A 14555-nucleotide genomic window follows, 5' to 3' on the forward strand; every position below is an offset into this window, starting at 1 on the left:
AAACTGGCTTCTCAGATCTGTGGGCCAATGAAATGTGCTGATGTATGTGATGGACCGACTTTAGTGCCCAGCATGGCCGAGTGCCTAATGCTTCTTTTCCCTCTTCTTTAGTTATCTAATAAGCCAATTTACTTGTCACTTCTGCATCCTGCATTTTCCTACATTTTCCACGGATCTGCCCTTTCCCCTCTCCAAACCCATCAGAACTACTGTCATTCAGGGCCTGATCATTTCTCAGGCCTTTGCAAAGCTACCTTCTCTTGAACTCTGTCCCTCTTGTATCTATTTGCAGGGTGATCTCTCTTTTGTTGTCTTTTGTTGTCTTTTGTGGTTGTTGTTAAGGAAGGCAAATTTATATTGTTGTTCTTATTTATCAAGGAAAATAAATTTATAAATTAAATTTGTGGTTTTCTGTTACTAAATCACTAAAAGTGGTTGGGTTGATTTTCATCAAATTCCAGATGTTTGTTTGGAGTATTCTGACTTCAACGATGGAGCAACCCTGATACTTAGTTTGGAGGGCCCTAGGGAGAACCTCAAAAAGAAAGGAATCTCTGGGAGGACCTGAAACTGCTCCCAGTTTCCCAGCCAGAAGGGAAGGATGACTCTAGGCAAGAAAGACCCTGCTGAGTTAGCATGAATCCCTCAAATGGTTCCTGATGCTTCCAAATGAGGACCCAAGGCAGATGTCACAAGGGTACACCTTCCAAATTACAGGGGTGGATTTTTCCAGAGTTGCTTCTCACCCAGACAACCCTGTGTGCCTGCTCTGTGTGTATAACTGTCTAATGAAGGTGCAAGATTCTTGTGATCAATCCTTGGAAAGCCAGTTAAAAATAAAAACTGAAATCTGGTTCTAATAATAATATTTTTTTAAAAAGATTTTATTTATTTATTTGGCAGTGAGAGACACAGTGAGAGAGGAAACATAAGCAGGGGGAGTGGGAGAGAGGGAAGCAGGCTTCCCGCGGAGCAGGGAGCACGACGCGGGGCTCAATCCCAGGACTCTGGGATCATGACCTGAGCCGAAGGCAGATGCTTAATGACTGAGCCACACAGGCACCCCTAATAATAATATTTTAAAACAGTTTAAAATCCAAATAAATCTAAAATACATGGTACCCATGGACATTAAATACCGGACACTACCCTTAATTTTTTAAATTTTTTAAATGAACTTTAATTTTTTTAAAAAGATTTTATTTATTTATTTGAGAAAGAGAGACAGAGGGAGAGAGAGAAAGCACAAGCAGGGGGAGCAGCAGGGAGAGGGAGAAGCAGATTCCTCGCTGAGCCGGGAGCCCAACGCGTGGCTCCATCCCAGGACCCTGGGATCATGACCTGGGCCCAAGGCAGACACTTAACCAACTGAGTCACCCAGGCACCCCTTTAATGAATTTTTAATTAATAAAAGCATTTTGCCTCTGTCTTGCCAATGTGCATACAGGCCTTCCTAGAGCCCTTTATCCTTTTTTTTTTTTTTTTTTTTAAAGATTTTACTTATTTATTTGACAGAAAGAGACACAGCGAGAGAGGGAACACAAGCAGGGAGAGTGGGAGAGGGAAAAGCAGGCTTCCCGCGGAGCAAAGAGCCCGGTGCAGGGCTCAATCCCAGGACCCTGGGATCATGACCTGAGCCCAAGGCAAACACTTAATGACTGAGCCACCCAGCTGCCCCTGAGAGCTGTTGGTCCTTGAAAGTCTCTGAGCAGCACTTTGCAAAGAAGCAGTTAAAAGCACTGGACTTGCATTTATTTTGTTTGATACATTGTAAGGAAGTCATGGTTTCTTTTTTTTTTCTCAAGATTTTTATTTATTTTATTTGACAGAGAGGGACAGCTAGATCAGGAACACAAGCAGGGGGAGTGTGAGAGGAAGCAGGCTTCCCGGTGAGCTGGGAGCCTGACGCGGGGCCCGACGCGGGACCCGACGCGGGGGCCCGACCCCAGGACCCTGGGATCATGACCTGAGCCGGAGGCAGACGCTTAATGACTGAGCCATCCAGGCGCCCCCTAAGAAGTCATGGTTTCTAAAGCAAAGTAGCTCTATTCCATGAAAAATACTTCTTAAGCCAGAAAAGAAAAATAGTATGCAGGTGTTTTCCTTCTTGTTTTGTAATAGACTACCAAAAAATTATTCACATAACGTTAATAAGCTAACCTAAATGTATTATTCTCTATATGTTTATATTATTTCTTACATTTGTTATATATTGTTTTGGCATATATTATTTCTTATATTTATTTGTATTATGACATAATAGTAATATATTAACATATAAACAAGTGAACAAGAAGAAAATTTAGGTTTTCACTGCCTTGAAGATAAAACCCATGTCCTAAGCATGGCATACAAAGTTCTTCATAGCCTGTCTTCAAGTTACTTTATCATTTCCCTTTGCATACATCCAAATTGGCAATCCATACTTCTCTTAGGACTCCAGTTTTGTTGCCTCTGCCTGGACTGCCTTTCCTCCATCTTCTTCATCTCATGAACTCCTACCTAGTCTTTAGAACCCATCTCAGAAAGGACCTCCTGTGTGAGCTTTCTCCCTTGGCTCCTCCCTGTGCAATTCCAGCATCTTACTGTTTCCTCCTCAGTTCTATGGAGTATGTATCCATAGCTCTATATTAATATTGTTATCATTAATATGCCTGTCTTGAGAGAAGGAGCCATGCCCCATTTTTCTTTATTATTTTTTTAATCAGAGGCTTGAGAAATGTTCGATAAACAAATGAAGAAATTAAGCAAATATACGGATGAGGGGAAAGTTGCCCTGATTTCCTTGTAGAAAATGAATCAAGGAAACAGACTTATTTTTTCAAACGTGTACAGCTAGTGAGAGATTGTGGGGTCACTGATGCAGACGAGAAGGCGTTATAGTGAGTCATATAGCAGCTTAGAACACTAGACCGGGGTGAGAGAGGACATAGGTCACCTTTCCTGACTGTTGAGGCCCATGAGAGCTATAAAACCACCTCCTCTCAGTTCCAGTACACTTCTATACCTGTTTTTCCTGTCCACACATTTGGAAGCTTGCCTGCCCTTTCTCTTCTGCTCTCTGTAGCAAGTGATTCCTAGGTTAAGAAAAAAAAAAAGCCAGTGCATAATACTAAGTTGGAAATGGGGCAAATTGTGTTATTCTTGAATTGTGATTATTTATCAGGGTCATTTTATTGAGAAAATTGACCATTATTCACTCTTGACTAGCTGATGAGAAATGAAGAAATGGTTTTCCTCAGAATACCTTGGAGTAAATGTTAACACTCAAACATCTTTGAGTGTTTGGCCCATCTTTTGGATTTTTAAAAACTTTTATTTTGAAATAATTATAGGTTCACAGGAAGCTGCAAAAATAGTACAGTGATGTGTCATGTACCCTCACCCAGTTTCCCCAGTTGTAATATCTTACATAACTAGAATGCAGAAAATTGACATTGGTACAATCTACAGGTCAAATTTAGATTTTACCAGTTTCACATGCACTTATTTGTGTGTGTGTGTGTTTGTGTGTGTGTAGTCCTGTGCAGTCTTACCACCTGTGTAGATTGCCGTGACCACCCCACAAGCAAGAGACAGAACTAATTCCCCTCTCAAAGATTCCCTGTGCACCTGTTCTCCAGTTCTCCCCTCCTTTCCTCTTCCCCCATTCTTTGGAGTGCTTTACGTCTTTTCATATTTGATATATTTTTTTCATATTTGATATTTCTTTTTTTTTCAAATTTGATATTTCTTACTAATTCTCTTTCTTTGAGAGGATGGGTTCTCCCATTGATTCTTGTCCTGTTTCCAATGCTAGAAGTAGAAAAAAAGCACACAGCGGGGTGCTTGGGTGGCTCAGTTGTTTGGCATCTGCCTTTGGCTCGGGTCGTGGTCTCAGGGTCCTGGGGTCGAGCCCCACATCGGGTTCCCTGCTCCGCAAGAGGCCTGCTTCTCCCTCTCCCACTCTCCCTGCTTGTGTTCCCTCTCTCGCTGTGTCTCTCTCTGTCAAATAAATAAATAAACTCTTTAAAAAAAATTTTTTTTAAATTAAAAAAAGAAGAAAAGAAAAAAGCACACAGCTAGGAAGTTATAGGGGACCTTCTGTGCCTACCGGCAGGAAAATCATTAACACAAACACAAAGAGACCTCCCAAGGGAAATGATTCTTATTCCTATAATTGGCTCTTTTCCAGGAAAATGTACATTGGCTCTGTCTAGATAAAGGCTTGGCATGGTACGAAAACTGATAGGAGCTCAACAAATATTTATCAGACAAGCACAGTGATCCAACAGTGAGCAATGCATTCCATAACCAGTTCCTAAGAGAATGTAGAACAATTCTCCATTTGTTCCAGAGGGTAGTTGTTTCCAAATCAGCAAAGCTCACTGCAAATAGAAAAATAAAAAAGCTAGCAGGTCACTTACTTGTTTTTCCCTGTTTATGTATCCTTAATTTATTTCTCCAGCAGGAGACGAAAGACAAAAATAGACTACAGAACTGACTGAAGTCGTTCACCTGAAACATCACTGCTGTCAGGTGCTCTCCATTCCTAAAATCCACCTGATCCCTCTTCTCAGCCTGGTGCAGCCTGCCTTCTGACAGGAGGGAAAGGTGTGGACTGTGTAGCCACGTAGGTAATATAGTTACCAAGTGCTCAGTGAGCTTACCTGGATAGCAGGCACAGTGCTAAGAACTTTACTTATAATAGTTCATTTAATCCAGAAAACAACCCTGTGAGATAGGTGGTTTTGTTTTCTTCATTTTACAGTTGAGAAAAGTAAGAGTTCGAGAACAGAAATTTTTTTTTTTTAAGATTTTATTTATTTATTTGACAGAGAGAAAGAGAGAGAGGGAGCAAGCACAAGCAGGGGGAATGGCTGGCAGGGGAGAAGCAGGCTCCTCGCCCAGCAGGGAGCCTGACATGGAACTCAATCCCAGGACTCTTGACCTAGCTGAAGGCAGACACTTAACTGAGCCACCCAGGTGCCCCACGGAAATGTTTTGCTTAAAGCCACACAACTAGTGAGGAAGACGTGGGATGTGAACTGCTGCTAGGGAGTCCTGTGATTCATCAGGTCTGAGAGATGACACAATCTACACACAACACTTTGAAAAGCCCCCCAGGAAAATCAGTAAATCTGATGTACTGACTCTTTGAGAAGCATTGCTGGAATCTACCTCATGCAAGGAATGCCCTGCTATTCGAGTGGAGTACAGACCCAGAGAACTGATAAACTTACATGAGAGATGCTGTTGCTTCATAAATGCCAATTTCAGGGAGACAATGCTGAACGACTAGTGGCTTTTGCCCTGATGCTCTGTCTTAAGTTGTTCGTGTCTTTATTTATAAATTTATGTTTCAGCTCATCAGACTCTCACCAGCCTGAGTAAATACTATTAGCACTTTCCACCAGAGGGAATTAAGTACCTTGTAGCTGTGGGAGCACAAGTTCAGTTACTTCCAATACTGAGGTGGATGGATTCTGACATAGCTCTCTATTTAAAGCTTTTGCACTTACTTTTCTTTTAAAAAGGAGGAGGAGAGGGAGAGGGAGAGATAAGTACTCTGGATAGGAAGAAATAAAAATATGTATAATGCCATAGAAATTTCCTTTAATCTGAAGTATATTTGGACAAATACAGGTATATGATTAGACTTAATGAAATGTTCTTAGCAAAGTCTAAAGACTGCCATATGAGGCATGAGCGTGTGAATTAACATAAAAAATAGTTTTGTGTTCCCAGGCCAACAGAATACTCATTGCATTTGTTTCATTCACAAGAACAAGGAGGCAAATATTTCAAATCACACTTGGTTTCAACATACCACGCCAAACGACTAATAAACCGCCCACAAAGAATGAAACTATTTTGAACTCATCATTCTGCAAATACACATTATGATATTAAGATATGCATAAAATTTTTAAAAAGATATGCATAAAATTGTGTCAGGCAGACAGTCCCAACCTTCCATTGAAAAGAGGAGGAGTCAAATACCCTGAAAGGGTTGGGACCCGCCTGCAGTCCCTCGGGAACTTCCTGTTGTCACCACACCTCTGAATTAGTTATCTGAGCGCTCTCTGAGCAAAGCCCTCAGTGAAACTCTAAGGCTCTGCCCAGGAAACCAGTCTTCTTGTGAATGTGATACACTCTCTCCAGTTTCCATATGCTGAGGTTATACTTCTTCATCAGTTTGATGTGCTTGGTCAAATCAGGTAGGTCATTTATTGAATGGTTTTCTTAATTTTTTAAAAAAACATTATTAGTAGTATTGTCACTTTGCATTTTATTAGCCCAGTTCCTTCAATGGACTTTTTTAAGTTTTATTTTATCATTTTTAAGGAAATAAGATATGGGTTAAATGAACTTTCTAATCCTGAAAAATTTTTTTTCTCAGTAATAAAAGAGATTATTGTTCCTTTCGATTAACTTGTTCTTCTGATGTACAAAAAATAAATGTGCTGAGAAATCTAAAAGTTATTTTCTTTCATAATTAAGTTTTCTGTGCCTTTCCACCTCTATGAAATAAGATCATTTATTTTCTGGAAATTTTAAGTTTTATTTTATTATAATATCTAATATATAGAGGATAGGTTTTTATAAGCTTTCATACACTGACAGTTTATTTCAGTTATCTTTTAGGAAAACATGACTTTATGTAAACCTCTTGGAATGGTGCCTGGCATATTGATAACTTAAAATTATTAATCATAATAAATATAAATTAAAACAGTAAGGTACAGGGTCACCTGGCTGGCTCAGTTGTAAGAGCATTCAACTCTTGATCTCAGGGTCATGAGCTTGAGCCCCACATTGAATGTAGAGATTACTAAGTGAGTGAATGAATAAATGAATAAATGAATAAATAAATAAATAAAAATAAATAAATCAGTAATGTACATAGGGTAACAAAAATAAAAAGAAATGCTTTTTTTTAGAAGAAACTCAGCCTTCTTAGGAATCCAGTTCTTTTTTTTATGATAGTTTAGTCTTGTGAAATTTTACCATAGTTTATGGTAATAAAAATTGGTACAATTTTCTTAAGGGAAATATGTTACGTATAGTATCCATAAAAATGTTCATGCCCTTTGAACTAGTAAAACCATTGCTGAGAATTTATTCTAAGGAAATAACTTTTAAAAGGGAAAAAAGCTCATAAGAAGATGATTCTAACTATGTCACTTACAATAACTGAAACTAGGTTCAGCAGAAATGTTTCTATGTACAGGAATGGATAAAGTCCAACATAACAAACTTTTTGAAAAAACCCTTTAGAATAACTCCGAAGTTACGCAGAATTGTGCAAACATGTTTATAAAATAATGTCAAGTAGACAAAACAGAATTCAAATTTGTAGATAAACTAAGATTACAACTGTGTTAAAATCATGTATCCATGCCTGTAAATAAGGTTTAGAAAGGAAATGGAAAAGTTAAAATAGTTGTTTTAGGATTTCAGGCTTATATAAATAAATTTTTCTTAATTTGTGCTTTTGAAGTTGATTTAACAGTAAGTTACAATTATACTAATGATAGTATTTTTCACTGAGAAGTCAACATTTTAAAGTGTGTGTTAATTATAATTTTTAAATTTAAAAAATGAACATAAATTTAGAGATAGTTTTAGGAGAGTGGGGCTAACCCTGACACAAAAACCTGATGCTGATTTGTGGGTAATTTTCTTCCAGTCTTGCATTGTATATCTCTGTATACAAAGTCGGGACTTAATTTTTTGGTGTCCTGCCTTTTTACTTAACATTACCTCATCAGTAAAGTCTTATTTTAAGCGATTCTAGAAGACTCACTGCTGAATTACAGAATCTAAGCAGAGACACACCACAGTAAACTTCTGTAGCTAGAAGGAAAAAACTAATTATAGCTGTAAGCTATATTTAGACTTCTCAGTATCTTGCAACTTCCATGGGAGAGGGTATTGAATAAAATGCATCTGATAGTAGAAATTATTAATCATAAATACAATGACTTTCTGCTTTTCCCTTCTTTGGTTTGTTGTCCAAAAACCAACAAGTATTAAGATGTGATTCGGAAATGCAGAGGATACCGGTCATTCGCTACTGGAGATCTTTGTTCTGTTCTAACCTTTGTGAAATCATGATGGGAATGTTTGCCATAATTTTACCAGTGAACAAAGCAATGGCTAGCAAGCTCTAGTGTGCACCAGAATCACCCGGGGACTTGTTTAAAATGCAGACCATCCCCAAAGATCCAGACTCAGTGGGTCTGGGGTGAGATCCTGGAATCGACATTTCTTTTTTTTTTTTTTTTTAAGATTTTATTTATTTATTTGAGAGAGAGAATGAGATAGAGAGAGAGCATGAGAGGGGAGAGGGTCAGAGGGAGAAGCAGACTCCCCGCTGAGCAGGGAGCCCGAGGCGGGACTCGATCTCTGGACTCCAGGATCATGACCTGAGCCGAAGGCAGTCGCTTAACCAACTGAGCCACCCAGGCGCCCCTGGAATCGACATTTCTAAGAAAACCTCTGGTTTTTGCAGGTGGAGGTGATCCAAAGGACAAATGCTGACAACTATTGTTCTAAATTAAGGCTGTGGTCATAAATATATTTTAAAGTTACTCTTCTATCAATACTTTGGCTTATGGAAATAGATATTTGCCTAGAGAAAATAGCTTAGTGCCCAAAACAGAGAATTACTTCCTCGAATATTTGAAGTCCTCCCAAGATAATAATTTATAACTCCGTGGTGTGTGTGTGTGTGTGTGAGAGAGAGAGAGAGACAGACAGACAGACTTACCCTTCTCTGACAGGGAGACAAAGGTGAGAGGTGGGAGGGTATGAATGTGCACGTTGATGCACATGATCAAGAGATGAGAATGAGGAAATACAGTATCTCACTTGTTTTCTCGGTTGTATTCTAGAAATTATGCTGGCAGTTAAAAGCAGAAATGTCCAACCAGGATGGCATATGCTTCTTGCCTGTATTTGTTGGGGTTTTAAAAAAGAAACGAGGGCGCCTGGGTGGCTCAGTCGTTAAGCGTCTGCCTTCGGCTCAGGTCGTGATCCCGGGGTCCTGGGATCGAGCCCCACATCGGGCTCCCTGCTCCGCGGGAAGCCTGCTTCTCCCTCTCCCACTCCTCCTGCTGTGTTCCCTCTCTTGCTATCTCTCTCTGCCAAATAAATAAATAAAATCTTTAAAAAAAAAAAAAAAAAAAAGAAACGAGATACTCCACCAGGTTTGGCCCTAGCCAACTGGGAATGTTTCTGTCTGTGAGCAAGAATGTCCTGTCCCCTTCAAGGTGCTTCAGGACAGATCAATAATCAAAATGATGTGAGACAGATTAACAGCAGAAAATCAAATTTAATTTAGTACCTATGGGGAGTCCACGGAAATTCCAAGGGACGGTCAGGCAAAATGAGGTATATATGTCATTCTAAATTAAGGAGAAGTAGGTAGAGGTCTGGGACTTCAAAGGGAAGGAATGAATTCACAGGAAAATGAAAAAGAATAAGTGTTTGGTAAATGTGTTTGCTGGGCCACTCAGAAACAATGGGATGTAGAAAACTTTGATCAAAGAGGCGTTACTAGGTTCCTCTCTGTCTACCACACTTAATTCATAACAGTGTAGTCCTCCTGGAGCTGGTCCTCTATCTAAATCCTTTTTAGGCTGTTGAGGGGGAGGTAAAGAGCTTTTCTTGAATCTCCTGGGTTTTGATTGCCTTTTATTTATTTATTTATTTATTTATTTATTTATTTATTTTTGGTTTTGTTTTAAGAGAGAGAGTGAGGGGGTTGGGGAGACGCACAGGGAGATGTAGAGAGAGAGAATCTTAAGCAGGCTCCATGCCCAGTGTGGAGCCTGATGTGGGGCTCCATCTCACAACCCTGAGGTCATGACCTGAGCTGAAATCAAGAGTCAGATGCTTACCCCACTGAAGCACCCAGGTGCCCCATTGATTGCTTTTAATTCAAAATAATCTTCATGCCAAAGTATCCTTATTTGGGGGCAGCCTGCCCTTGGCCCCTACCCTTCACCATCTGGTTCAGAACAGATTTCTAATGCCAAATTCAGTGTGGTTCCTCTGCATAAAAAAATACATGAACTGAGTTACTTTCCAGATTTAAAAAATTTAATAAAATTTCATAGTAGGAAAATGTCACTTCCCCCTTCTACCTCTTTTTCAAAATAGGAGTCCAGGTGCCTGGGTGGCTTAGTCATTAAGCATCTGCTTTTGGCTCAGGTCATGGTCCCAAGGTCCCGGATCAAGTTCCACATCGGGCTCCCTGCTCCGCGGGAAGCCTGCTTCTCCCTCTCCCTCTCCCACTCCCCCTGCTTGTGTTCCTTCTCTCACCGTGTCTCTGTCAAATAAATAAAATCTTTAAAAAAAAAAATAGGAGTCCAACTCATATTTTTTTGTTTGTTTGTTTGTTTTCTCCGTGGCAGTTTCTGGCCTAAACGGATTTTTATTCTGGGACTATTGGAAATTACTTCAGAACAGTGTTTTCACGCAAGCATAAAAATGTGCTCTAGTGTGGGTTACAGGAAACATCCTGACTTCACCAACTGACATGTGGTGAGCTGTGTCTCAGACACTGACTAGTACCTGTAGCCCAGAATGTGGAATCCTTGACAGTGCATCCCTTAATCTTGGTATCAGTAAATACTTTCAGGAAACATCAAATCAGTATACCTGTCGGTGGAACCTCTGTTCTAAAGAAGTTATTAACACCTGTGTCATATTTGGGGGTGGGAGAAATGATAGCTTGACACACCTTGAAACCCAAAACTTGAAATAAAAGAAGTGTGAGTCAGGGCCATCCTTGTTTTACTTCCTGACTGAATACCATGCGTCGATATTAAATTAAACCCTGGTCACTTGGGCTTGGTTAGTGGACTACACTTCACCAACCCTAAGTCTAAGAGAAACTGATACTTTCATTTTTAATCAGTTGACTCAGCCACACTGAGAGACTGAATATGAACCTACCTGTACTTATTGATTCTCAGAGAATCTCAGAACTTTCTCTCCCGCTGCCCTCACTTATAATTGCTTTATCAGTGGGTTATTTCTGTCCATAATTCGATCTTCTCTTTTCACTGACACCTCTTTGGATATGAATGAGGAGCCTCTTTTTGTAGAAGCTTTCCCCCAGTCAGAAATGTGGGAAATGAAATCAGTTCCCAAAGCACACAGAAGCTAAAAAGCTGGAACTGTGTGTGGCACCAAGACAGCTTGGGCGGCTTCATTTCGCTTCAGGGCAGCAGGTCTTGTGACGTTAAAGCAAAAGTATCCCTTGGAAGTCTCATCAGAAGGGGAGTGGGGTGGTCAGTGATCAGTCTGAGAGAATCACACTTTTCTCTCCAGCTGGGACTCAGCTGAAATAGGTCAGTCTAGGGAAACGGGGGTCTATCTGTTTTCTCTGTTGTATCCTAAATAAGTATAGCCAGTGGCTAAAAGACTGGAGGTGTCCTTCCAATCAAGAGGGCATTTTGCCTATCTAACACAGTTTTCTCTGGCAAAGATAAAACAAGGTAACAGTTGTAAGTAGTTCCTAAGCCTGAGAATAAGAGTAGTTTATTTTTGCAGGAACAGGTACAAACCCTCCCCACAACAGACTAACTGAAGTGGGGGCTTTATTCAGTGGTAATTCTCCCATTTAAACTGTTACTCAATGGTTTTTAGTATATTCACAGGTATATGCAACAATTACCAGTCAATTTTAGAACATTTTCATGACCTCAGAAAGGAACCTGGCACCATTTAGCTACTGTACCCTATTTCCCCAACTCCCTCCTTCCCCCAGCCCTTAGCAACCACTGATCTACTTTCTGTTTCTATAGATTCCCCTACTCTGGACATTTCATATGAATGGAGTAATATGATTTGTGGTCTTTTGTGACTAACTTCTTCATTTATCATAATGCTTTCAAGAGTCATCCTTATTGTAGCATATGGAAGCATGTTTATTAACCAAAGGGTATTTAATTAGACAAAAAATCCTGCGTAACATAAAGGTGACAAAACACCTAGTTGGTCAACATTTTATTTTATTTGTTTATTTATTTATTTTAAAGATTTTATTTTTAAGTAATCTCTGCACCCAACGTGGGGCTCGAACTCACAACTCTGGGACCAAAATTTTCACGCTCTACCGATGGAACCAGCCAGGTGCCTCTGGTCAACATTTTAATTCCAAGAGTAATGTATGGTTCTTTTCAGATCTTTTAATTAAAATTAAAAGAAATTTTAATTTCTTGCTATATTCATTTTTTTAGATTTGGGTTGTCTTTGTTTAGTAAGACTGCACTGGAAATTTATTTTCCTAAATTAGGTGCCTCACATCCTTTCAAATCAGCTAGCTTGGGCAGATCTTAGAATTTTGTGTCCAAAAGGAATGCAAGAGATTAGCTAAGTCTCTAAGGAATGAGGAACCAATCGGTCAACATAAGGACAAAGATGGCCCAAAAAGGTTATTTGTTTTACTGGTTAATGACAGCGCCAGAACCAAACCCAGTTCTCTGGCCAGGGAGAAGCACTGTCACCTGTATACTGGCTAATATGCTTCCCTTTTCCAAAATCCTTCCAAAATGATGGAAGGAAAGTAGCTAGTATTTATTGAGCACTTGCTTTATATCAGATCCCATGCTAAGCAATTTACTTATTTTACTTGACCTTCATAACAACCCTGTGAGATCAGTACTTTGTCAGGGAGCACGAATTTCCTGTCCCCTTCAAGCCACACCAAGAATCAAATGAGCATGAGACAGATAAACATCAGAAAATCAAATTTAATTTAGTACCTACGGGGAGTCCATGGAAATTCCAAGGGACGGTCAGGAAAAATGAGGTATATATGTCATTCTAAATTAAGGAGAAGTAGGTAGAGGTCTGGGACTTCAAAGGGAAGGAATGAATTCACAGGAAAATGAAAAAGAATAAGTGTTTGGTAAATGTGTTTGCTGGGCCACCCAGAAACAATGGGACATAGAGAGTAAGGCCTCTTTGATCAAAGAGGCCTTACTAGGTTCCTCCCTGTCTACCACACCTAATTCATAACAGTGTAGTTATCTATGGTGATAGCTTTCCTCCTGGAGCTGGTCCTCTAAATTCTTTTTAGGCTGTTGAGGGGGAGGTAAAGGCTTTTCATGAATCCACTGGGTTTTGATTGCTTTTTAATTCAAAGTAATCTTCATGTCAAGTAGTCCATGTTAGAGTGGACTGCCCTTGGCCTCTACAAATATTAACCCAACTCATCATCCACATCATCGACAATTATTAATTTTAGCATTTACTATGCACCACCTAGTACTTTAGATACTTCATACACATTATCTCTAATTCTCACCACAATCCTGATAGCAGGGCTGGGATTAGGGTGAGGTCAGTGAAGCACTCACCAGGTGCAAAATTTAAGGGGGTAAGGGAGACCATAACTCAATAATCAAGATAAATTACATTTATGATTTTAATGCAATAAAAATAGTTTTCATGGGGCGCCTGGGTGGCTCAGCCGTCTGCTTCCGGCTCAGGTCATGATCCCAGGGTCCTGGGATCAAGTCCTAACATCGGGCTCCCTGCTCAGTGGGAAGCCTGCTTCTGCCTCTTCCACTCCCCCTGCTGTGTTCCCTCTCTCTCTGCCTCTCTCTCTGTCAAATAAATAAAATCTTTGAAAAAAGAAAATATTTTTCATGATATTTTAATGCAGTATGTAAATGATATTTTAATGTTTAAGTAATATTTTATTGTAAATAATATGTATATCATTAATAATGCATTCTCACAGTACATAATAAATGATATGCATAAGTGATATTTTTGGGCATAAGATGATATTTTGATATTTGATATTTTGATAGGCATAAGTGATATCTTTGAAAATGAAAATCAATGCAAATAAGTCAATTAGAAAAAAATATCAGGGGCACCTGGGTGGCTCAGTAGGGTAAGCGTCTGATTCTTGGTTTTGGCTCAGGTCATCTCAGGGTTTTGAGTTTGAGGCCTGCATCAGGCTCCACATTCAGCAGGGATTCTGCTTGGGATTCTTTCTTTCCCTCTGCCCTTCCCCCAACTTATGTGCGCACACTCTCTCTAAAATAAATAAATAAATCTTTTTGTTATATGCAAACAATGAATCATGGAACACTACATCAAAAAAAAATTAAAAAAAGAAAACTAAATTTTATGTGAAGACAGACTATTGTTTGTTTTACAACTCTGTGTTGTTATATGTATATATAGGAGAAGTCATTTCCAGTCAGCCAGCTGTCCCTGGGCCCATGCCATCTTCATTTCCTTGCTAGGTGATTTGGTTTATGAGAGTTGACAGTGGTATCTGAACAGACTGAATAACAAAGGGCCGTATCTGTGGTCATGGTTTTTGAGTGACTATCGAGCTTTTATAAACTTTTACCCACTTGGTTCAAAGTCTGGGAGGATACTTTGGTAAGTAAATATGCAGTTGTTGTTTGTTGTTTTTTTTCTCTTGCCTCGGGCTCTATATGGCTCTGCAGAGCACTGTCTGACAGATTGGCATTATTATGATCATTTTACACATGTGAAACTGAGGCTCAGAGAGGTTAGGTAATTAATTACCA

At 39.5% G+C, this 14555-nt stretch overlaps 1 protein-coding gene across 2 annotated transcripts in view; it reads left to right on the forward strand.

The window, feature by feature from the left end:
* The first annotated feature begins 6075 nt into the window (after positions 1 to 6075).
* LIPH (lipase H) overlaps positions 6076 to 14555 on the forward strand; it is a 46322-nt gene continuing 37842 nt past the window's right edge. For both annotated transcript variants that reach the window (XM_028101136.2, XM_088017986.1), the window contains exon 1: positions 6076 to 6200. In XM_028101136.2, coding sequence (XP_027956937.1) covers positions 6152 to 6200 — 49 coding nt within the window. In that variant the 5' untranslated portion in view covers positions 6076 to 6151. The remainder of the gene's footprint in view (positions 6201 to 14555) is intronic.

Source organism: Eumetopias jubatus, unplaced genomic scaffold (genome assembly GCF_037043125.1).
Source record: "Eumetopias jubatus isolate StellerSeaLion01/CBP00866 unplaced genomic scaffold, mEumJub1_p1.0 scaffold_1, whole genome shotgun sequence".
NCBI lineage: Eukaryota > Metazoa > Chordata > Mammalia > Carnivora > Otariidae > Eumetopias > Eumetopias jubatus.